The sequence below is a fragment of the Lentinus tigrinus genome (assembly GCF_003813185.1).
Source record: "Lentinus tigrinus ALCF2SS1-7 unplaced genomic scaffold L226scaffold_7, whole genome shotgun sequence".
In the NCBI taxonomy this organism is placed as follows: Eukaryota; Fungi; Basidiomycota; class Agaricomycetes; order Polyporales; family Polyporaceae; genus Lentinus; species Lentinus tigrinus.
This window is the reverse complement of record NW_027137916.1, coordinates 19,147-38,904: the sequence shown is the minus strand read 5'-3', so window position 1 is coordinate 38,904 and position 19,758 is coordinate 19,147. Positions and strand designations below refer to the sequence as shown.

Here is a 19,758-nt window from a genome sequence, read left to right as displayed (position 1 = left end):
TACATACTAGTTCGGATGGCATCGCGAAACCAGTACAGCGCACAGCGATGCACGAGTACTGTATATAGTGCGGGCGTACGCCGTATCCTGAAACCGCGTGGTAGAGAGTCGACTTCGACATCTACGGGATGAGTTTCTGAACTTGTCATGTGAGTTTGGTCGCGGTGTAGGAGTATGAGAGTGTAATGACGAAGACCAAAGCGAGAGGACACTTGGTTCGAAGAGCTCAAGGGCAATCGGAATCTTGTGATATCAAAGAGTACCTGTGCTTTGGAATCGCATGCATCACGAAGACTGGACGAGTGCTGGCGCGGGCTGGAAGTGCCGGATCAGTGATGTAGATTCTCTCGTGATACTTATAAGTTGGGTTCTGGTGTTTTCCCCAGTGCACCAGGTGGGGATACTATGATACATTGGGTCAAAATACAGGCCTTCAGACATTATCAGGACCTTTACGAAGTTGCATTAGGTGTGAGTCTGCGACAAGGCGGGGCCCTGCTAGTGTCCAGTAGCGCCCGGGCGTTATGCCCAAGAATGGAAATGCCGGTAACTCCGACCCCGCTTGGTCGGCTTTGGGCGAGAGGCCGACCCCGCGATAACCATCTTTGCGACGACTGCTGCTCGAACGTTCAAGTTGTGCCGATGCCCTCCGCTGATGTACTGCGAACCCGGGATATCCTCATTCAACGCGTAGGTCCTGCCGCGTCATCTACCGGCAGAGTGAACCGGAATATGTCCGCCATCTCATTCTGGGCGAGGCGATGCGGGAGGGTGTATAAAAGCACTCATGCTGTATCCCGGATCCTCCAAACCACTCGAACGAACAGCCAAGCTCTTCCTCTACACCCGTTGAACACACCATGACCTCAGCCCCCGAGTCTGCAGCCGTTCCCGCCCTCTTTCAGCCGATCCAGGTCGGCGACATCAAGCTTGCCCACCGCGTTGTTCTCGCCCCTCAGACACGTCTCCGCAACACCGCCGAGCACGTCCCCACGGACCTCTCCGTCGAGTTCTACACCCAGCGCGCTAGCGTTCCAGGCACGCTGCTCATCGCCGAGGCGACGTACATCTCGCCTCAGGCCAGTGGCCAGCCTTTTGCGCCCGGCATCTGGAATGACGAGCAGATCGCTGCTTGGAGGAAGGTCCGTCTGCTTTTGTTTTCACGTTCCATCGTTTTTCTGATATACTTACACCGTTGTGCTTAGGTCACGGATGCCGTTCATGCGAAGGGCTCTTACATCTACCTCCAGCTCTGGGCCCTCGGTCGTGCTGCGCGCCCCGAACACTTCCACAAGGAGTTCCCGGACTATCCATACGTGTCTGCGTCACCCATCGCGCCCAAAGAACGTCCCAACGACGTTCCTCGGGAACTGACCAAGGACGGTACGGCCTTGTTATCACGGACGATACGCATAGTACGCTGACGCTTGCATCTCTCCCGCGATCATACAGAGATCAAGGAGTACGTCGGGTGGTACGCAACCGCCGCTAAGAACGCGATCAAGGCCGGCTTCGATGGCGTCGAGGTGCACGGTGCGACTGGCTACCTCGTCGACCAGTTCCTCCAGGACGTCTCGAACAAGCGCACGGACGAGTATGGTGGCTCCATTGAGAACCGCGCCCGGTTCGCTCTTGAGGTCATGGACGCCATTGTCGCGGCCATCGGAGCGAAGAAGTCTGCTATCCGTTTCAGTCCGTGGTCGTTTTATCAAGGTGCGTCTTGCATCTGCACACGGCTCCTCTGGCCCTTACCCAGTGTTTGTAGATATGCGCATGGAAGACCCCATCCCCCAGTTCTCGTACCTTGTCGAACAGCTGAAAGCCAGACACCCGGATCTTGCGTACATCCATGTCGCTACTTCTAACGTCATGTTCAGCAAGGGCCCCGAGGATCCCTCGGTACGCCGTCATTTCGCTCCTCAGTCATGGTTGGTTTGATGCTCATTGCCGGAGTGTTCACAGAAGGAGTTCTTCATCAACGACATCTGGGCTCCCAGACCGCTGATCACATGCGGAGGGTACGACCGCGAGTCCGGTCTGAAGGTCGCAGAGGAGACGGGGCAGATCATCGGCTACGCGCGTGCGTTCTCTGCGAACGTAAGTCCCTCCTTTCTGTTCCTTGGGTGGAAGAGTCGTACTGACTGGATGAGTTTATTTAGCCGGACCTTCCGTTCCGTTTGCGGAAGAACATCAAGCTCAACGAGGTGGAATTCGAGTCCCTTTTCACGCCGAGCACCGAGAAGGGATACACGACTTACCCGTTCTCCGAGGAGTTTCTGAAGGCGCAGGCAGAGGGGGAGATATGACTAGATGTATGAGTCGTGGCGGGGTTGTACAAAGCTTGCGTTAGCCTCTACGCCACAGCGAGCTAGCTTGGAACGGTACCAAAGCACGATGCTTAGACTACATCTGCGGCACTTCAGGTGAGTGGTATAAGTTTGAGCGAGCGAGATGGGAGGTGTTTTCCATAACCCTTCGATTTCGACCGACCACTCCTCGCCACCCAGTACACCATGTCTTGTCCGTTCCCCAACGATGGAAACTCCATCCACTACATAACCCCCACTACGAGTCAGATAAGCTCTCACTCGGCTCTAGGAAACTGGGATGGAAGCAGGCCTCCGCCGCCTCCGCCGCCTCCGACCCGTCACCACGCACCGGCCGCTCCGGCCTACGTCACGCAGCACGTACCACCTCCGATCCACAACAATCCGCCCTTTCCTCCCGCGCCCTCGCACGCAGGAGGAGCGCAGATGCATGGGCCACACATGGCGGTACCTTGGGGACACCCCCCTGCCCCTGCTGTATGGTGGTACCAGCAACTTCAGTGGAGTCTCTTCGCACGCCGCTCATTGACAATACGGCGGCGCGTTTCCACATGGCCCCGCTGGCGTGCACGGGCCAATGTTGTCCGTACCTGGCCAATACCCGGCCCCCCGACTATGCAGGCTGGCAGCAGCAGCGTCGGTTGAGTAGAAGAACCGTGCAAGGAGGGCTATGCGCGTTATTATGACAGGGGTTTCAGCGTGGGGAACCGGGACGGGATACAGCTTGTGCCTCTCGAGGACACGAAAGAACCGCTGTTGGATTCTGTCAGGAGAGGACTCGTAGAGGGCGCACTTGTGCGGGCCTGCTTGATGGCAGAAGTCGAAGAGAGCGTCAACGACGCGATCGACATCCACGATATTCGTATTCCAGAGAGCAGCCTTGTAGTTCTCTGCGTCGTAAACTCCGTCCACAACCAATCGCTTGGCCTTGTCTGGGTAGATGGCAGTGAAGTACTGCCCGAGAACCGAACCCTAGCTCTATAAAGATTACTCACTATCAACAATAAACGGCTTGTGTGAGAATGACTCACGAAACCCCAGAACTGCAACTTGTCCTGCCTAAGCATTTGCGAAATTTCTAGCATGTCGCGCGACACGTAGGGTGTGCTGACAAACCGCCCGATGCCCCACTCGCCGCCAAGTTTCTTCTCGCACCGCTGCCCGAGCAGCTTCGCCCTTGCGTGGTAAACGCGGACGGAATCGTCGCTCGCATTCAGCAGCTGGTGCCCTTCCTGCGTGTTGCAGATCGCCCGCTCCGACTCGGTGTCACAACACCATGCAAGAGGCGTCGTCATCCCTGTCCCGCGATGGTCGAACCCGAGCAAGTCGAATGACGGGCCGACGACGTCCCCGATGTTCTTGCCCATGCACCCGAGGAGATTGGTACCAGAACCACCTGGTCCGCCTTGATTGAGGAAGATGGTGCCGCGGTAGTTCTCCTTGTTCGTCGCCGCGATCATGCGGATGGCGATGGCGGTGGCGGGCCCGTCGGGGGTGTGTGTCGATGCTGCTCCTGGGGACAAGTGGAATCCAAAGTGAGAGATCGACCGTTACACAGACAAATCAACAGCTCCGTGATACGCTTGTGCGAGGTGAGCCGCAGAGACCCACGCAAGCCTTGGACTTGGCTCTAGTGGGGTTCCTGTGTGTAGCGTTTCTTCAATATCGACCGCACAAGTACGTTCTCCCTTCGGGCACATACCAGCAGTAGTACGCTCAAAGCGGCCTGACGGATCGGCATACTGTTCGGGACCGATAGCGTGAAGTGCGGCTGGCGGGCAGCCGCACTTCCACTTCACGTCCATAAGTAGACCGTGCCCGGGTCCGTTCGACTTGACCTTTAACCACTACCTTCTCCTTCTCCAGCTTGCTTCTCTTCTGCCGGCGACTATAGGTAGTCTTGATTATGTGCGTGTCGATCCTCCTAGGTGTGGACTTGGCTTTGGCTCTTGCTCAACAGAACGTCGATGTCTGGATATCTGGGACGACACCCGCTTCGACGACTTCGAGACCACAAGCTCCAAGAACGTTTGATGCCTTGCTCTCCGGGTGACCTTCGGTACATATGCTCCTTGGGCAACGACTGTCGACTTCGGCCTCGACTTCGACTCCAACGGGCGACGGCGACGGCGGCGGAAATGGCAACAACAACTCTATGGCGGCAACCGCCAGGGACGTCGACCACTAGTCTGTTCTGTCCTGGACCTGGCTATCTCGTGCTGTGACTGTAGACTCTGGCGGTACGACAACCGGAGACTATACAACATCAGCGAAGGGCGGCAAAAGCAACTGACCTAAGTACTCTTGGGCGATCTCGACTCTGGCGACTGCGCGTCTGGCAACTGGGGATCTTGGAAAGGTAAGTCCCGAGGGAGGGCGGTCGATGTGACCGTCCCGGCGCAGACCTTTTCGTGGTCCTCGGGATAAGTACCTCGACGAGGGAAACCAACATGCGCCTAAAATCACTCCCATGTATGCGTCTTTCCGAGCCTTCTAAGCCCGTGCCCGTGCACCAGGCCATCCTGTATTCACTCTAGATCAATACATATAACACGGCGACTCACAGTCGTCGCCTTGTCCTCTCTGAGCCTCTCTTCTCCCCTCAGTCCTCATGCGGCGCGTCCGCATGGTCATCCGCGACCCGGAACGACTCCGTCTGCGCCTCATGCGCAGCCTCCAGCGCGACGCCCCGCAAGATCTTCGTCACGCCCTCCTCCCTAACAGCCTCGAGCTCGCGCTCGCTCTTGACGAGGAGCATGCCCGCGAACCCGAGCGCGTTCACGCTCAGCTGCTCGCCCGTGCCTGCGAGCGTGTGCGCCTCCTGCCGGCGCGGGACGACGTGCATGTGCTCGAGCGTGAGGAAGACGTTGTACGAGGGCGTGCCCGCGGGGTACGACGCGTCGTGCCGCACCGTCTGGAAGGCGAGGTCGAGCAGCGGGATGAACGCCCCCGCGAGCGCCTGCTCGAGCGTGTCGAAGTCGGTCGTGCTGGACAGCGAGGAGGGCAGGCGGCGGACGTGGTTGGCGTAGGGCAGGGCGGCGAGGCTGAAGGGGCTGTCTGCGCACGGATGTTAGTCGAAGTGGAGAGTCGAGAGTCGATGGGGGATTCGGGTTAGGACGCACTTTCTCTGTCGAGCTTGGTTGCGCGCGCGAGCTTCTCTACGGGCGGGCCGTCGTCGTCGAGAGGGATGAGCTGGACGTGCTTGTGCGGCTGGCTCGCGCCACTCAGGTCACCACCTGCGGCGACGAAACGGCCTCAGCAGCGTGCGACGCGATCAGAGACAGCGAAATAGGCGGGCAGAACTCACAGTTGTAGAACGCGAAGTACTTCCTCCCTAGAGCCTTCGCCGCGAGCAGGAATAGGTACACCTGCACAAGGTCCGCTGGCAGCAGCGGTGACGTCTGCGACTGGAAGTCTGCTCTCCCTCAGTAGAGATGCATACGAGCTAGAGAGGTCCACGCACCTTTCGTCACGAGCATGAAATGGTGGGGCACGACGGAGTACTTGTTGAACTGCACATACACACAACACACCACGCACGGACGCGGGTCCCTCGTCAATCGGCGTCCAGGCCCTCACGCGCGGCGAGCACCACTGACCAGAATCACGTACTCGTGCCCCTCGGACTCGTCGCGCACCTCGCCGAGGTACAGCGCGGGCACGTACGGCGGCGCGAACGGGTCGTGCCGCTTCTTCTCCTGCGCGGCGGGGCTCGGGGCGTCTTTGCTGAAGTCGGGCGTCGGGAGGCGCGGCTTGTTCTGGAGGGCGGGGCATAGGCGGATTTGGAACTGATGTGCGCCCGCGCGTCCGCGCGTGTTTCGTCATCGCGATGTGGCCGTGGGTGCGTAGGGAGGTAGGAGGGACGGTCAGACGAATGTAGGGGAACGCGAAAGTGCCAGGCAGGGCATACCTCTACACCGTTCTCTGCGTGTGTGTGCACCTCGGACGGGAAGAAGAGCAGATCTCCCGACTCTCGCGCACTGTCGAAGTTCTTCTCGAGCTTCGCGAGTATCTCCTTGTGTGTGGCCATCGCAAATTGCACAGTCAAGGTACTTCTGCCAGCCAGAGTGGAAGAGTAAGAGCAAGAGGAAGCAGCTGAGCGGAGGTATGCGGCCTTGGGAGGTGTAGTGGTGCTGGTCCGCAGCCTGGGAGTGCGTCTGGTGAGAGATGCGGGGGTTGTAAGAGGGCGTCGTGTGCAGCCTGTAGACGAGCGTGTGTTGTACAAGGCACGGCGAGCGGCGAGCGAGAGGGAGGAGATGGTCGATCGACCAAAGGATTGCATGTCTTCAAAGTTCACGCAAGTCACGAGTCTGGCGTCTGCGATGGCGGAAGCAGAACAACTCTACGCGCGCGTCATCCGAGCAGCATGTCAAACAAACGGAACTCATGTGTGCATGCGCGTTGCTGCAAGTCGTGTATTAGCGGTCGTCGAGCATGCAGAGGATCGACTAGTACAGGAGAGCTTCTCGCTTTCGATTGCTAATACAACAGACATAAGAAAGCAGCAAAGGAAAAGAGTGTCCAAGACCGTTCGGGGAGACTCTACGGAGACGGAGACTCGTTTCACACTCGCGCATGGCGGCTTCTTCCATGTGGTTCCTGCGATGCGGAGGAGTGTGCAGGGTTACTAGCTGGGCATGCAAGTTGGGAAAGCAAAGAACGACAACAAGAAAGACAGGATGAAGCGGAGCGGGGGAGAGAGAGAGAGAGGGGTGAGAGGGGGTTGCGGGGGAGGAGATGAGGGTGGGGGAGCGTGGAGAGGTGGGAACGGCGAGATGGACCAGCCGACCTGCCGGCAGTCTACATGTTCTCCCCGTACCGTATACCAGGAGCAGAAAACCGCTCAGGCCCTTCCGCCCCGCCCCTTATTGTCCTTCGCCTCTGGCATAACCTCTCCATTCAGCTGCGCACGCGTGTAACACAGCGCAGCTATAATGGAGTATATGGCCCCGTTTGTTCCCTGCACGAAGCGTGTGCGTCAGCACCCTGCAGCCGGAGATGAGAGCCAGGCGGGGAAACGCACCTGATAGTACAGGATCGCGAAGAAAGCCTGCAGCAGCAACAGCACTATACGGATCGGGAAGCTCCGATGTATGGCTGAATTCTTCAAGAACGGCAAGGGATAATCGAGCGCGAGCAGCCCAAAGCCGAGGACCATGTTCAGGAGCTGGACAACGGGCGCCTTGACGATGATAGACACGAAGATACCGTCGCTCGCGGCGGGTCTAGACAGGGCGCGCTCGCGGTCAGTGCAATTCATCGCATCACGAGCACCGCGCGCTGCGATGTGTGCATGCGGAGGACGCGGCTGCAAGCAGAGCACGGTAACGCGTTGCGCGCTGCGCCGCCGGAAATGCAACATGACTATGACGCGCGGAGAGGGAGAGGACTCACTGGAGACCACCGGGGGCGCGGACGATACCGTGCACGAAGTCCCAGAAGAACTTTCTGTAGTAGATTCCAAAGAACGCGGCCCAAATCGTGTCTTGTCGGGGGTGGGTGGTGTTAGCACGGGCCTACGGCCGGGCGTTGCAACCGGGAGCACTCACAAACAGTGGCCGTAAGGGAGACGTAGCGAGCATATTCGTGCCACACCAAGTTACCCATTGCGCCGTGAAGATTGGTTTCGGTCTGGAAAGGAAGGGCTTGCTGAAGAAGAGCTGAGACTGGGACCTGGACTGGTCAGGGAAGCTTGGCGAAACGGGGGGTAGAGGAGGAGCGCTGCTCTGTTCTGAAAGGGACTGGGAGAACGAGAACGAGGTGCACGGACTAAGCAGGCAGAGAGTCGCGGAGAAGCCGGTGGTCCAGCGAGCGCAGCTCGACCAAGGAGAAAGAGACTGAAGGAGGAGAAAGGGGAAGAAGGAAGACGGAGAGAAATGCACGCAGCGTTGGCCCGCCGCCCTTGTCTCTCCCAGCCTGATTGATATAACGCCGTGACAGGTCACCTTTCCCACTGCCATCCCGTATCCAAGGCACGCCATGTCACGCCGCCCGGCCCCCACTCACTGGTACTCGATCCCCGCCCCATCTTTGTCCATCAACAGTCTCGGACAGTACGCGAACACGCGAGTGTAACAGACAAGGGCGCATCAGCCTTTGCTTGACCCTCAGCAAGCCCGGAGTTACTTGCCCGTGTGTGTCCGGGATGCCCGAGCTTCGTGTGACATACTGTGACACCCTGTCACTTTGCCCTCTCAGAATGATGGTTCGGGCTCCTTGATGCGTCCATATGATGTGCCCCCGCGTCGGCGCGCTCCTGAGCATAGATGTCGCTCCCAGAAAAAGCACAGCGTCCAGGGGCGAATCGCCGGAAGTGCAATCCACACCCGCAGCGCAACCAGACGCTAACGGTGCTTCTCCACGAGATGCAGGCCACGTTATTCGTGGTTATTTGTGCAGAGTCCTCCGAGCGTCTTTCTCTCACGACGCATTATCGGAATTCGTCCTCGGGGGCACTTGAACGTCGTAGAGACGGGTGACGGACACGCTGGCAACTGCATGAGATGCGTGGCGACTGGGCGCGATCCAGAGCCCAGCGTTCTCATGTCACCGACCGAGTATGCCACACATACCCCTTTCGGCCACTACCATCGTACGGGAACTCGGCATGGCGCTAGGCGACTTCCCGACATCCGCTCCTTGAACTCGACCTGGGTCATGTACAGATGACGAGAACGTGAGGCGTGCATCATGACGCCACGCAGTTACAATTGTGCACGCGACGATCTGAGAAAAGACATCAGCTTGCAAGATGGATAGAGAAGAACAGCTAGTAGTAGCAACATCGTGGTACAGTCGCGCCCAAGAAAGAGTGGAAAGCTTCAAAATCATACAACAAGGGGAATCTTACACTCCGGGATGTCGGAGATTCGCATGCTGGACCTGCTTAATTGCCGTGCTTCTTCTGCGTCGCCGCCAAGAATTCGTCTTCGTCCCACCCGTAGTAGTCCTTCAGCTTCTTCGCAAAGTCCTTCAACTTCATCGGATGGATGGTCGGGTCCGGATGGGCTACAACCACAAGTCAGGACACCATGAAACCTCGCACAAAGCCGAGAGAACGTACGCTTGTGGAAACTGATCGAACGGTCCTTCGGGTCCGGCGGGTCGAACCGCACACTGGACCCAGCCGTACCAGGGTGGTACGTGAAGCCCATATCCTCCAAGAGCTACCCGCCCGACACCTCATCAGCCCTGCCCAACAGCACACACAACAGCCCCACACGTACCTTCACGAACTTCTCCCACCGCATGTCCGCCAGCCCCTGCTTCTTGTCCTCCGACGTCCGCAGCAGCTGGTGCATCAGCTCGCTCGTGCGCCGGCTGAGCCCCGCGAACCGGCTCCCCTTCTCCTGCTTCTCCTCGACCTCCGTGTCGCTCTCCTCGTCCGCCCGCGCGACGTTCTTGTTCTTCTTCGCGAACGCGCTCCAGAAGCCCTTCCGCTTCTTCTCCGGGATCGCGTCCAGGTTGCCCCCCGCCGCGCGCGTCTTCACCTTCGTCTTCCCGCCCGCCAGGCCCTGCTCCTGCAGATACTTGTGCGCGGACTGCGCAGTCTGCTCCGTCTGCAGCGGCAGCGACGTCGTCGACGAGAACCCGGGAAGCGTCGTCGTCGAGCTGCTGAATGACGAGCGGGGCTGCGGGGACTTGTGCGCAGACGCGGGCGAGGGAGCTGCTTTGGTCTTCGGGGCTTTCGGCGTCGCAGGAGGCGAAGCGGGGGAAAGCTTCGGACTCGTCTGCTCGGCGGTAGGGGTCGCTGGTGCGCCGTCCTCTGCCCCTCCAGAAACAGAGGGCTTCTTCTTCTTCTTGGGCTTCTTTTTCTTCTTTTTGGCCGCTGCGCCCGTAGCCTCCTCGTCCTCTACCTCCTCGACAGTGGTCTGATGAGGCTTTTGCGAACCTGATAGGCGCGCGTATTAGAGCCATCCACGACGTCCTATCTTGTGGACATACCTCCGGAAGCCTTGGCCGTAGCACTAGGAGTAGGCCGCACGGTACCGCTCTTCGTCGGCATCGGCATCTTCTTCCCAGCGAAAGTATGACGCGGTTGGGTGCGGGTCGTCGTGTGAAGCGCCGGACTCGCGGAGAACATACGACCTGTACCTTTGTGAATTGTCTGCCGTGGCCCACCGCACAGTAGACTTACCTCTCAGCGAGCCCAGCAGCTTGAGGAAGGGATTGCCCTTCCTCTCCTCTGCAAGGGCATCGAACTCCGGCGCAGGACCCTTGTTGTTGTAGAAGTCGGAGGAAGCAACCGCGGTGTCCATCGCCTCACGGAGGAGATCGCGCAGCTCGTCTTCCTCATCCTCGTCGTAATCCTCGTCCGAGCCGTCGCTGTCGTCGTCGTTGTCGTAGAAGTCGTCATCGTCATCGACGTACTCCTCGTCATCTTCGTCTGACGAATCGGACACGGTCTGCAACGACGGCATGGAGTCGTCGCTCTCCTCGCCGTTCGTGATCGCAAGCGGCTTCTTCTTGCCACCCTTGCCACCCCCCGTCGAGGGCACGAGAGCAAGATCGTCACCGCCGTTGCGCTTGCCAACGCCTCTGCTGTGCCAGGACGGCTTCACTCTGCGAATGTCGTGGATCTTCCACAGCTCATCGGGCGTCTTTCCGGAAATCGATTGGTAGTTCTGCAAGGAACATGAGTTTGTTGGAAGCCAAAGTACTCGATCGACGCACCGTTCGGATGATCTTCCACATCTGGTCGACGGTTGCCTTCGTCTTCGCCTTCTCAAGCGGGTAGATGAGATCCTGATACGTCTGCCAGTAGTTGGACGCCTCGCGGGAGTTGATCTGTGCATCCAGCCAGTCTTCATAGGCTTCGGGCATCTGGCGGGGCTCTTTGATCCATTCCTCGCCCTCGGGACCGCTCAGCACACCCTGGATCATCGCCTGTAGCTCGACAATAGTCTGCGTACGCGGAACTATGAGTACCAAACCTCGAGACGAAAATACGTTGCCACTTGCCGAGAGGTCACCGACCGCGTCCCAGAGCGCCTGCGAGAACTTGTGGCGATCCTTCGGCGATTCTTCCATCGCCTCCCCAAGCAGCTGGTACAGGACCTGCTTCGGTATGGGCGACGCAGGCAGACAGAGCTCGACGATGATCGAGTCAAGGAAGGACTTGTGCACGTTCTTGAGGGCGCCCCAGTCGAACGTGTACTCGGGCTCGTTCGTCTCCGGGTCATTCTCGATCTTGAAGTACTGGTAGTAATGTGCTGTTGTCGGGTGCGTTAGCCCTGCAGGCTCGGACCTGAGTCCTCCGATCTACTCACGGGCTGCCGTGGCAAGGACAGCAAAGTTGGTCTGTCCTGCTTGCACGAGCACGTTGACGGTGTCGTACAGCACCAAGAACTTGGACCGCATAGACGGGCTGGCCTTCAGCTGAGACTTGATGTACGCGTCGTCGAGGCCTTGGTCGATCAGGTCGCGAATGATGTCACCGACAAGACGCCAGCCGCCTGCCATCATGTACGTGTTGTGGATGCTAATGAGCAGATTGACGCGTGAGTATGGTGTCCGGAGAAGCGACGAGTGTACACACTGGCTCGCGATCATAGAGACGTAGTGCTCCTTCAGCTTCTGCGGGTTCTTGAGCTGGTCTCGCATGCGGATGGGGTTCGTGTGGGACGCGACTTCAGCCTTGGCTCTGTCGAAGAAGAACTCCGCATCCTGGAGCGCGTTGATCTCGTCCAGGTACGCTGTACACAGGCTGAACGTTCTAACGGGTATGCAAAACGCGCGACAAAACGAGCGTCCTCACCGCTAAGCTGCGAGTCTGCGATTTTGAGACACACATCGAGCTTGAAGGGCGCGGTCAAGGCTTGCTTCATGAGATCCTCTGTCGTCCATCAAAATTCAAGGCGACGTTCTCGCGACGCGTCTATCACGGGCTAGAGACGGACATACCAGCGAGCAAATCAAGCTTCTCCCTCCCACTCATCCTGGACGCGAGAACGACCTCGCCCGTGCCCATGGCGCCGTGCTTACCATTCCGCAGGACGAGCGCACGCGCGGTGAGGGGCTTGTGGCCGTTTTCGTCGCGCTCGCGGCCATGGCTCTTCTTGAAGACTTCGCGGGGGCCGACGGGTACAAGCTCGCGTGATTTGGAGAGCGGTGCCTTGGGCCGCGGGGCGGCCTTGGGTGGCATCGTCGGAGAGGGTGGTCGTAGATTGAAGACAAGATTCGCGTCTGCCGGCCACAGAGTTTATTCGTGCCCAGATGGGAAAGGCGCATCAAAGACAGATTGGGAGGAGCGCATCAAAGGCGGTTGATGCGAACCGAAATTTGATCGAGCCTCGGACGACGAGCGGCAAGTACTAACTGTGCAGTGACATTACACCTTCCTTCCACCACCGTCATGTCTGTATATAATCCATGCGCACACGCTCATCCTTCGCCTCTGCGAGTCGTCCTCATGTCTCAGAATTTGGGGTGAAATTCCGCATGAGGTTGCATTCCTTTGGACGAAGATGCCAACGTCGTTGAACGCGATCTGTGGAAGTGTCTTTACGACGCCGGATTGTCAAGCTGTATCAAGATCAATGCCCTTCAATCGCTGCAGGTAAGGATGCCCTAGTCGTTGTGTACCCAGATCCCAGGGCGCTGCCTCTTAAAAACCTGGCGGCCTGGCGCTCCGATCTCCAGACTTTGTTCCGTGTCGACCTTGGGCTTTAGCCGCACCTATCACGCTGTGCACCGAAGTGGATGATCGTCACCACCATCGCTGTCTTACTGGCGGCCCTGATTGGATAGCCCCTACGACGCTGACAACAGCCGGCAAGAGCTAGGTACGAACCGGAGCAGTGCAACGGCGTATGTTACCATCATCACAGGCCGCCCATGCTGCCCAGCCAGACTGTAAGACATGATGCTACAGATTCAGCGCGGTCTTCTTTCTCCTGACCCCTGCGTGAGTCTTTGACCACCTCCTGCGTCCACCTCTTCGCTTTCTTCGCTGGGGCAGGGCCCTTTTCTTCGTTCTCTCCTCCTTTCTTGCGCTATTTCGCCGGCCTTGATGGCGGCTTCCAATGTTACTGGTGAGTGCTTCTTCGGATCATGTCAGCAGAGAAGCACTGCAGACTGACGTCGTGTCAAGTTGACGACGCCTCTCCTCTCGTTCTCTATGAGCCCGCGGACGCATGGGCACACACATCAGGGAGCGGTGCACAGTCGTACGGGGATTCGACGTTCAGCAGCGCGCAATCCGAGGGTGCAACAGCCAAGTTCTCATTCAGCGGCACCGGGTTCTGGGTGTACGGCGCGACGAAGCCCGACTATGGACAGTACATCTTGATGCTGGACAGTCAAGTCATGCTATATGCGAACGCTACGTCCGATCAGCCGCAGTTTGGACAGGTCCTGGGAGGGTCGTCGGGCTTGGCGGATGGGAAGCATGAAGTGGTGCTCATGGCAGCTGGAGGCGGTTTGGTGGACATTGACGCCATCATGTATGAGACGACGGAGCAGCAACCGATGTACGTCCACATTCCAATCGCAACTTGGCTCCGATCCTAATGGCTCGTCCAGTAGTGGCTCGTCTGCGTCGAGTGGAACCCAGACTGCATCCGCGAGTTCGAGCTCACAAAGTGTTGCGCGGATATCTGCCAACCCGTGAGTAGTTCCCTCTGATCATGCATCCACCTGTACTGACTCTATGGCTTTAGAAACGGCAAGATAGATGGTTCAAATGGCAAGGCCTCTGACCAAGCTACATCCTCATCCTCCTTGAGTCCTTCGTCCGCGACCAGTGCTCCTGCAGCCTCCTCAACTAGTGTACAACTCGCTGCGCAGCCAACAGCCCAACCCAACGCGCAGCCTAACGCACAGCCGGGCGACCAGTCCTCACAGGGCAGCGGGCAGACCAGTTCACAAGCAACCACGCAGCCCAACGCGCGACCGAACGCCAGTGCGGGCGCTGCACCTCCGTCAAGCTCGTCGCTATCGCAATCTCAGAGCGCAAGCTCGACCGCCAACTTTCTCTCACCGACGATCAGCCAAGCACAGAGCGCCGGGAATTCGTGAGTCCTTCGCTGCGGTCCCACAGATCCCCTGATGATCTCACTTCGTGCCTTCAGTCCGATTGCGGGGACGACTAAGGCGCAGCATGGTCTGCCCACGGGCGCCATCGTAGGCATTGCTATTGGCGTAGCTGTTGGACTGCTTGTCCTGGTCGCCCTCATCTTGCTCTTCCTGCGCCGCAGGCGTGCCAAAGCCCGCAGGCACGCTGAGGTCGCCCTTCCCTCACCCGTCTTGCCGCTCCAGAACCCGGATACGCGGGGATCATACTTCTTCGGCGGATATGGTAACGACTCTGGCCCTGGGAACCCGACGCGCGACCAGTACCTCGCTCGGTCGCCACCTGCTATGGCACAGGCACCTAGTCCGGCGGTCACGAGAACAAGGGGCTCCGAGCTTTTACCCTCTAGCACATTCCGCGATAGCGGAAGTTCGTATACCGAGACGGCGACCTTGGTGAGCGAAAGCGGAACGAATGTTTCTTTGAAGACGGTACGTTCCTCACGCCAGAGTCGCAGCTGCTGGGCAACTTACTTTGACTTGTGTTCGTTTCAGGGCCCCGCTCGTCCTACCAGACCTCCGGAGCTCCATCTCGATGTCTGAACGTCGTCGCGCACTCACGTTGATGTACCATGGTCTCGCTACACAAGAAGGGAGAAGTGTGTGAATAGTGTGCAATGCATAAAGCAAATAGCCTAGCCTAGTTGCGTTATGTCGAGATTCGTGACGGCGACGGCCTCGTTCTCACACTGGCCAAGGACATTACCTGCTGTCCATTGGTCACGCTCGCAAGCTCTTGCCTTTTGCGAGCCTCGGTTCGCTTGCTAGAGTGTTTCAATTGACACTTTCACCTGCTCTTCACAACTTATATGTTGGCACAGCCACGCGGGGTAAGTAAGCGGTAAGTCACCTCCATCAGCGCCGACGGTCATGATCATATATAAGATCTACCTGCGTCCCCGCAGTTCGCAGCAGCCCCTGAGCCCGCCGCCTCTCTCCACCATCTGCCATGGACAGCAAGGCAGTTCGAGTGCCCCGCCCTCGTTCGTTGCTGGTACTCGAACGGCTCCAACCATCAAGCAGCGGTTGGACATGGCCCGGCAATCGGCGAGCGAACATTGTCTTCATCATCGCTCTCGCCGCACAGGTGCTCGTGCTGTTCGGTGTCAAGTACTATGGCTTCATGGGTCCTAAGGTGGTCGATCTTCCTCCCGTTGCCGAAGATGGGCCAGCGAACGCTCCCGAGACCGATGATTTCAACTGGTACGCTGTAAGTAACAATCTCTCTGATATTGAGCAGCAAGCGCAAAGCTAACATGTGATCTGAACAGCTTGAGCCCAAGAGGGAGCTCACATGGGTGCCCTGCTACTCGGGGCAGAAGTGCGCGCGTCTCCTCCGCCCCTTCGATTACGACACCCCCGACGGACCCACCACCGCCATCGCCATCCGCATGATCCCCGCGACGGACAAAGAGAACTACCGCGGCACCATCTTCCTCAACCCAGGCGGACCCGGAGGCTCCGGCACCGAGTTCGTGGGGCGCGCAGGAAAGAACATCGCGAACGTCGTCGGCCCGTCGTTCGACTTGCTCGGGTTCGACCCTCGCGGGACAGGGATGACCACGCCGCTTGCGTGGTGCTTCAACACCGACTCGGAGCGGGCGATCTGGAACACACAAGAGGGGCACCAGCTGCTCAATGCGAGCGACGACTCTGTGGGCGTGTTCCATGCTCGGACCAAGCTGCTCGGGCAACGGTGCGAGAAGAGGATCGGCGGCGAGTGGGGCATCGGGCGGTTCGTCAGCACGCCGAACGTCGCACGCGACATGCTGGAGATCTCGCAGATGCTCGGACAGGACCAGTTACAGTACTGGGGCTTTGTGAGTCATCCGCGCCATCCTGGTCTCTCACTATTGCATTGAGATTGACGCCCGTTGGTTCCGTGCAGAGCTACGGTTCGGTTCTCGGGCAGTACTTCGCTGCCATCTACCCAGATAAGGTCAAGCGCTTGATTGTGGATGGAGTCTACGACGCAGAAAACTACAAGGCTGCTCTCTGGAACACAAACATCGTGGACGTCGACCGCGTCGTCGACGCTCTCTTCGACTTCTGCCACCAAGCAGGCCCGTCCAAGTGCGCGCTCTACGACTCGTCCCCCGAGAAGATTCGTCAACGATTCTTCCGTGTCCTCGAAGATGTCAAGACGAATCCGGTCTCAGTTCCCCTCGCTGAACCGCCCCTCGTAATCACACACAAGGCGCTCCTCTCGCAGTTTTTCTACGCAACTTACAAGCCGCTCACTATGTACGGCTCCGTCGTAGACACGATCCACGCCATCGAGACGAACAACGCATCCGCGCTCACCGCGCTCGCGCCCCTCGTCGTCAGCCCGGTCGAATGCAAATGCAACGAACGCCCCGACCCCGCCCTCCGCGCCGACAACGAAGCGACGTTCTCCATCGCCTGCGGCGACGGCGACAAGCGTCCCTGGGACCTCGCGGAGTACACGAAGTGGTACCAGGGCCTCGAGAGCCAGTCGCCCCTCATGGCGCCGATGTGGGGCATCTACTGGATGCAGTGCGCAGAGTGGCCGGTTCGCGCAAAGTGGCGGTGGACAGGCCCGCTCGCGGCGAAGAACACGTCGCACCCGATCCTGGTCGTGTCTGCCAAGTACGACCCGGTCACGCCCCTCCCGGACGCTCGCGCCGTGCAGAAGCGGTATGGAGGCGCGGGGCTGCTCGTGCAGGACTCGTATGGCCATTGCTCGCTCAGCTCGCCGTCGTTGTGCACCGCCAAGCATGTTCGCCGGTACTTTGAGGAGGGCACTCTCCCGGAGGAGGGTACGATCTGCGATGCTGACGAGCTTCCGCTTGTTGGCAAGCGTGACACCAAGGGACTTCACGCTTTGCGCTCGGAGGATGCCCTGCTGCTGGAGGCGTCGAGAGGATTGGCGGAGGACTTGCCTGTGTATCGCCGCGGCCTATGACCAGGTTGCAGCAGCTCACTCCATATTCGATCATTGGGTCTACTCATATCGTCGGTCTTGTAATCTGGCACTATTGTGGTATTCATGTCTATCGGGTCTAGGAATTGCAATTTACTCTGGATGAACACACAGAAATAAATATGTGTATGCCAGCATTTCCCGCCATCAACGACGGAAGGTACGTCAGAATAACTCTGGCCGGAAATACGCGATTTGAACATTGGGCCTAGTCCTCAAGTCCTCAAGGATGAGGATCATAACCCAAACAGAGCCTCACACATCGCACACGGAAACAGATAGTTGATCAAACAATTCATCGTGGAAGTGCGTCTAAACTAGGTACTGATACAGTGCTCGAAGGTACAGCAAGTCATGATTTTTCACTTCTTCAGCCCGACTGGTAGAGGGCGGGGCCAGCAACGATGTGGTCGTTGAGCATCGAAACGTTGAATGGCGTGATAACCGGGTTATCGTCCGTGATCATGACAAACATCGTGCCGTTAATGAACGACTCGTCCGGTTGGATCGTCGAGCCCGTGTTATTGCTCAGCACGGTAAGGTTGGTATACGTCGTGTTGAGCTGCGATATCCACGCGACATACTTCAAAATTGCCAAGTCAACAAAAATTGCGGTCTGGATACAAAAGTGGACTGAACGAACCTTTCCTTCACCGGCGTTCGTGGAGGTGTTGTACATGTTATTGGGGCCGACGTTCTTGCCGGGTGCTTCCCAGGTGAGGTTGAGCGTATTGCCTGGCTGCGAGAGCGGCGTGCTGCGGTTGTGCGTGATGGCGGCATAGTTGTCGCTCATGAGCGTCGACGCATTCGGATTGTTCTGCAAATGTCGATGAGTGCTCAGGGCAAGTATCAGCGGTGTGAAACGGGGGCAAACGTACAGTGATGTTAAGACCTGGGAAGTTCTGCCACGCGAGAACAGTGTTGTTCTCTGGGCAGGACACGATGTATGGCGCGAGCAACGTCCACGCCATGCTCTGAGTAATGCCGGGAATGAAGTATACGGGCATTGGGAAGAGACCCTCGAACTGGCGGAAAATCATCTGCTGACGACCCTCGGTTGCGATCGACTCGAGAAGGAGGTTCGCAGAGGCACGAGAGTCCAGGTGCTCGAGGAAGCCGTAGACACCAGACTCTCCGAAGCGAGTTAGCTGGAGTGCAACAGATCAGCATGATGCAGCCGGTACTTGTTACGTTCCTTGCGTACCTTCTGGGAGAAATCGATGAAGTCACGGACGGTCTCAAAGGGATAGGAGTAGTTGCACTGCTTGGGCGCGCTGTCCGCTATAATTTGCCATCAGTAGGAGAGTCAGCGTGTTAACAAAAATATAACTGACGTCCGAGGATGTTGGTGATGAGGTTCGCGTGGCCGACCTCTTGGTCAGCCATGAACTCGAGCAGGAATCGATCCTCCGCAGTGATGTTTGCAGCGTCGAACTCGTCGGTCGAGAACTTGGCAAGCCCATAATGGAACAGGTCAAGCTCGATGTACTCTTGGTAGAGTGCCAAGCTCTGCGATCTAAGTCAATATCGTGGCTGCGGTGGATGATCGTGAATACGTACGAGGGACTGGACATCAAAATCGCTCAGGGGGTGGTAGACGGGTGGTGTCGAATTCGTCCCGAGACCGCCTTTTGGAACATAGGGGGCCGCAAGGGCGATTGGCGCGAGTGCCGCAAGCACAATGGTAGCTGTGAGAGGGAACATGGCAGGATGTGGTACTCAGAGACCATTCATGCTGCGCCCTATATACGCGCCCCGGCCGCCCTATGCATATCTTTGTCAGAGCAACCCTGTGAGCGCGAGGGGGCACGTTTCTTTCGCAGCAGAACACTCTGCCGCTGGATGACGGAAGCACTTGCGTCAGGAGAACCCTAGATTGGCCAGCATAAACTCTGCCGGAAGATCCCGCGGAGGTTCAGCGTTTCAATTCAGACCACTGGTGGGGCTGCATCCATAGATGCCGGCGAGATGGGCGGAAGGTGCAACGTCATATCCGCGCTGCTCATGCTGCGAAGTGGGCCGGATCCAGCGGAAGCGTATGTGTAATGCCGAGGGGGGCTTTAGTACGGCCGAATATTGTGTTCCAACGTGTCCGGTCGGAATGGTGCCAAAAGAGGAGGAACTTGACCAAGCTCCGATTGAAGGAGGTAGACACTGAGCGCCTTATCGGTTATTTCGGGAGCTTCTATAAGACATGATACTAGCCACTTACCTCCGAATCTGTATTTACTACGGAGCTCTGGATCAAGTGCATGCCGTCAGTTGGGAATTGGGAAGGGTGCAAACGCCGAACAGTGCTGGGAAGACCCCTTTTCGGGAGGTCTGGGCGTCAATGTTTCCTAATGCGTCCTTCAAACAGCTTCCGAGATACCCGAGGCAGCGCTGACCCGGCGCGGTGGCCTTTACTGCGAATCA

At 58.1% G+C, this 19,758-nt stretch overlaps 8 protein-coding genes across 8 annotated transcripts; 3 read left to right on the top strand and 5 right to left on the bottom strand.

Moving 5' to 3' along the window:
* Positions 1-860: 860 nt before the first annotated feature.
* Positions 861-2,306, top strand: L226DRAFT_521508 (NADH:flavin oxidoreductase/NADH oxidase; the record flags this gene model as incomplete). Its single annotated transcript, XM_067678705.1, has 6 exons — positions 861-1,142; positions 1,206-1,383; positions 1,453-1,713; positions 1,766-1,899; positions 1,954-2,097; positions 2,160-2,306. The coding sequence occupies 6 exons, from the start codon at positions 861-863 to the stop codon at positions 2,304-2,306; spliced, it is 1,146 nt and encodes a 381-aa protein (XP_067537332.1).
* A 543-nt stretch (positions 2,307-2,849) lies between these two features.
* On the bottom strand, positions 2,850-4,132 carry L226DRAFT_569019 (uncharacterized protein; the record flags this gene model as incomplete). Its single annotated transcript, XM_067684242.1, has 3 exons — positions 2,850-3,299; positions 3,359-3,840; positions 4,030-4,132. The coding sequence occupies 3 exons, from the start codon at positions 4,130-4,132 to the stop codon at positions 2,850-2,852; spliced, it is 1,035 nt and encodes a 344-aa protein (XP_067537331.1).
* Positions 4,133-4,929: 797 nt separating this feature from the next.
* L226DRAFT_459329 (HIT-like protein) lies at positions 4,930-6,357 on the bottom strand (the record flags this gene model as incomplete). The annotated part of the gene is made up of 6 exons (XM_067675506.1): positions 4,930-5,380; positions 5,446-5,563; positions 5,635-5,745; positions 5,791-5,839; positions 5,927-6,115; positions 6,238-6,357. The coding sequence occupies 6 exons, from the start codon at positions 6,355-6,357 to the stop codon at positions 4,930-4,932; spliced, it is 1,038 nt and encodes a 345-aa protein (XP_067537330.1).
* Positions 6,358-7,170: 813 nt separating this feature from the next.
* Positions 7,171-7,934, bottom strand: L226DRAFT_569017 (uncharacterized protein; the record flags this gene model as incomplete). The annotated part of the gene is made up of 4 exons (XM_067684241.1): positions 7,171-7,287; positions 7,351-7,552; positions 7,722-7,812; positions 7,877-7,934. The coding sequence occupies 4 exons, from the start codon at positions 7,932-7,934 to the stop codon at positions 7,171-7,173; spliced, it is 468 nt and encodes a 155-aa protein (XP_067537329.1).
* Positions 7,935-8,960: 1,026 nt separating this feature from the next.
* On the bottom strand, positions 8,961-12,545 carry L226DRAFT_504613 (uncharacterized protein). Its single transcript, XM_067677995.1, has 11 exons — positions 12,231-12,545; positions 12,085-12,162; positions 11,866-12,022; positions 11,597-11,808; positions 11,289-11,539; positions 11,001-11,231; positions 10,465-10,951; positions 10,272-10,415; positions 9,554-10,218; positions 9,391-9,493; positions 8,961-9,335 (listed from the first exon to the last, which is right to left on the bottom strand). The coding sequence occupies exons 1-11, from the start codon at positions 12,469-12,471 to the stop codon at positions 9,214-9,216; spliced, it is 2,691 nt and encodes an 896-aa protein (XP_067537328.1). The 5' UTR covers positions 12,472-12,545; the 3' UTR covers positions 8,961-9,213.
* Positions 12,546-13,185: 640 nt separating this feature from the next.
* L226DRAFT_349881 (uncharacterized protein) lies at positions 13,186-15,145 on the top strand. The gene is made up of 6 exons (XM_067674139.1): positions 13,186-13,360; positions 13,420-13,798; positions 13,851-13,934; positions 13,988-14,341; positions 14,399-14,831; positions 14,895-15,145. Exons 1-6 carry the CDS (start codon positions 13,339-13,341, stop codon positions 14,940-14,942), a joined length of 1,320 nt encoding a protein of 439 aa, XP_067537327.1. The 5' UTR covers positions 13,186-13,338; the 3' UTR covers positions 14,943-15,145.
* A 377-nt stretch (positions 15,146-15,522) lies between these two features.
* On the top strand, positions 15,523-17,325 carry L226DRAFT_459224 (alpha/beta-hydrolase; the record flags this gene model as incomplete). The annotated part of the gene is made up of 3 exons (XM_067675501.1): positions 15,523-15,609; positions 15,671-16,219; positions 16,288-17,325. 3 exons carry the CDS (start codon positions 15,523-15,525, stop codon positions 17,323-17,325), a joined length of 1,674 nt encoding a protein of 557 aa, XP_067537326.1.
* A 388-nt stretch (positions 17,326-17,713) lies between these two features.
* L226DRAFT_504609 (Rds1 protein) lies at positions 17,714-19,047 on the bottom strand (the record flags this gene model as incomplete). Its single annotated transcript, XM_067677994.1, has 6 exons — positions 17,714-17,926; positions 17,987-18,160; positions 18,222-18,491; positions 18,548-18,624; positions 18,678-18,852; positions 18,904-19,047. The coding sequence occupies 6 exons, from the start codon at positions 19,045-19,047 to the stop codon at positions 17,714-17,716; spliced, it is 1,053 nt and encodes a 350-aa protein (XP_067537325.1).
* Positions 19,048-19,758: the final 711 nt, after the last annotated feature.

What these genes read in the sequence shown, in the direction of transcription:
- L226DRAFT_349881 (XM_067674139.1), top strand. Translation starts at nt 13,339, where the DNA reads ATGGCGGCTTCCAATGTTACTG. An exon ending in GCGCGGATATCTGCCAACCC is followed by an intron (nt 13,935 to 13,987) that starts GTGAGTAGTTCC and finishes CTATGGCTTTAG; the next exon opens with AAACGGCAAGATAGATGGTT. An exon ending in CGAATGTTTCTTTGAAGACG is followed by an intron (nt 14,832 to 14,894) that starts GTACGTTCCTCA and finishes TGTTCGTTTCAG; the next exon opens with GGCCCCGCTCGTCCTACCAG.
- L226DRAFT_504613 (XM_067677995.1), bottom strand. Translation starts at nt 12,471, where the DNA reads ATGCCACCCAAGGCCGCCCCGCGGCCCAAGGCACCGCTCTCCAAATCA. An exon ending in GAAGCTTGATTTGCTCGCTG is followed by an intron (nt 12,163 to 12,230) that starts GTATGTCCGTCT and finishes GATGGACGACAG; the next exon opens with AGGATCTCATGAAGCAAGCC. An exon ending in TTCGATCAGTTTCCACAAGC is followed by an intron (nt 9,336 to 9,390) that starts GTACGTTCTCTC and finishes TTGTGGTTGTAG; the next exon opens with CCCATCCGGACCCGACCATC.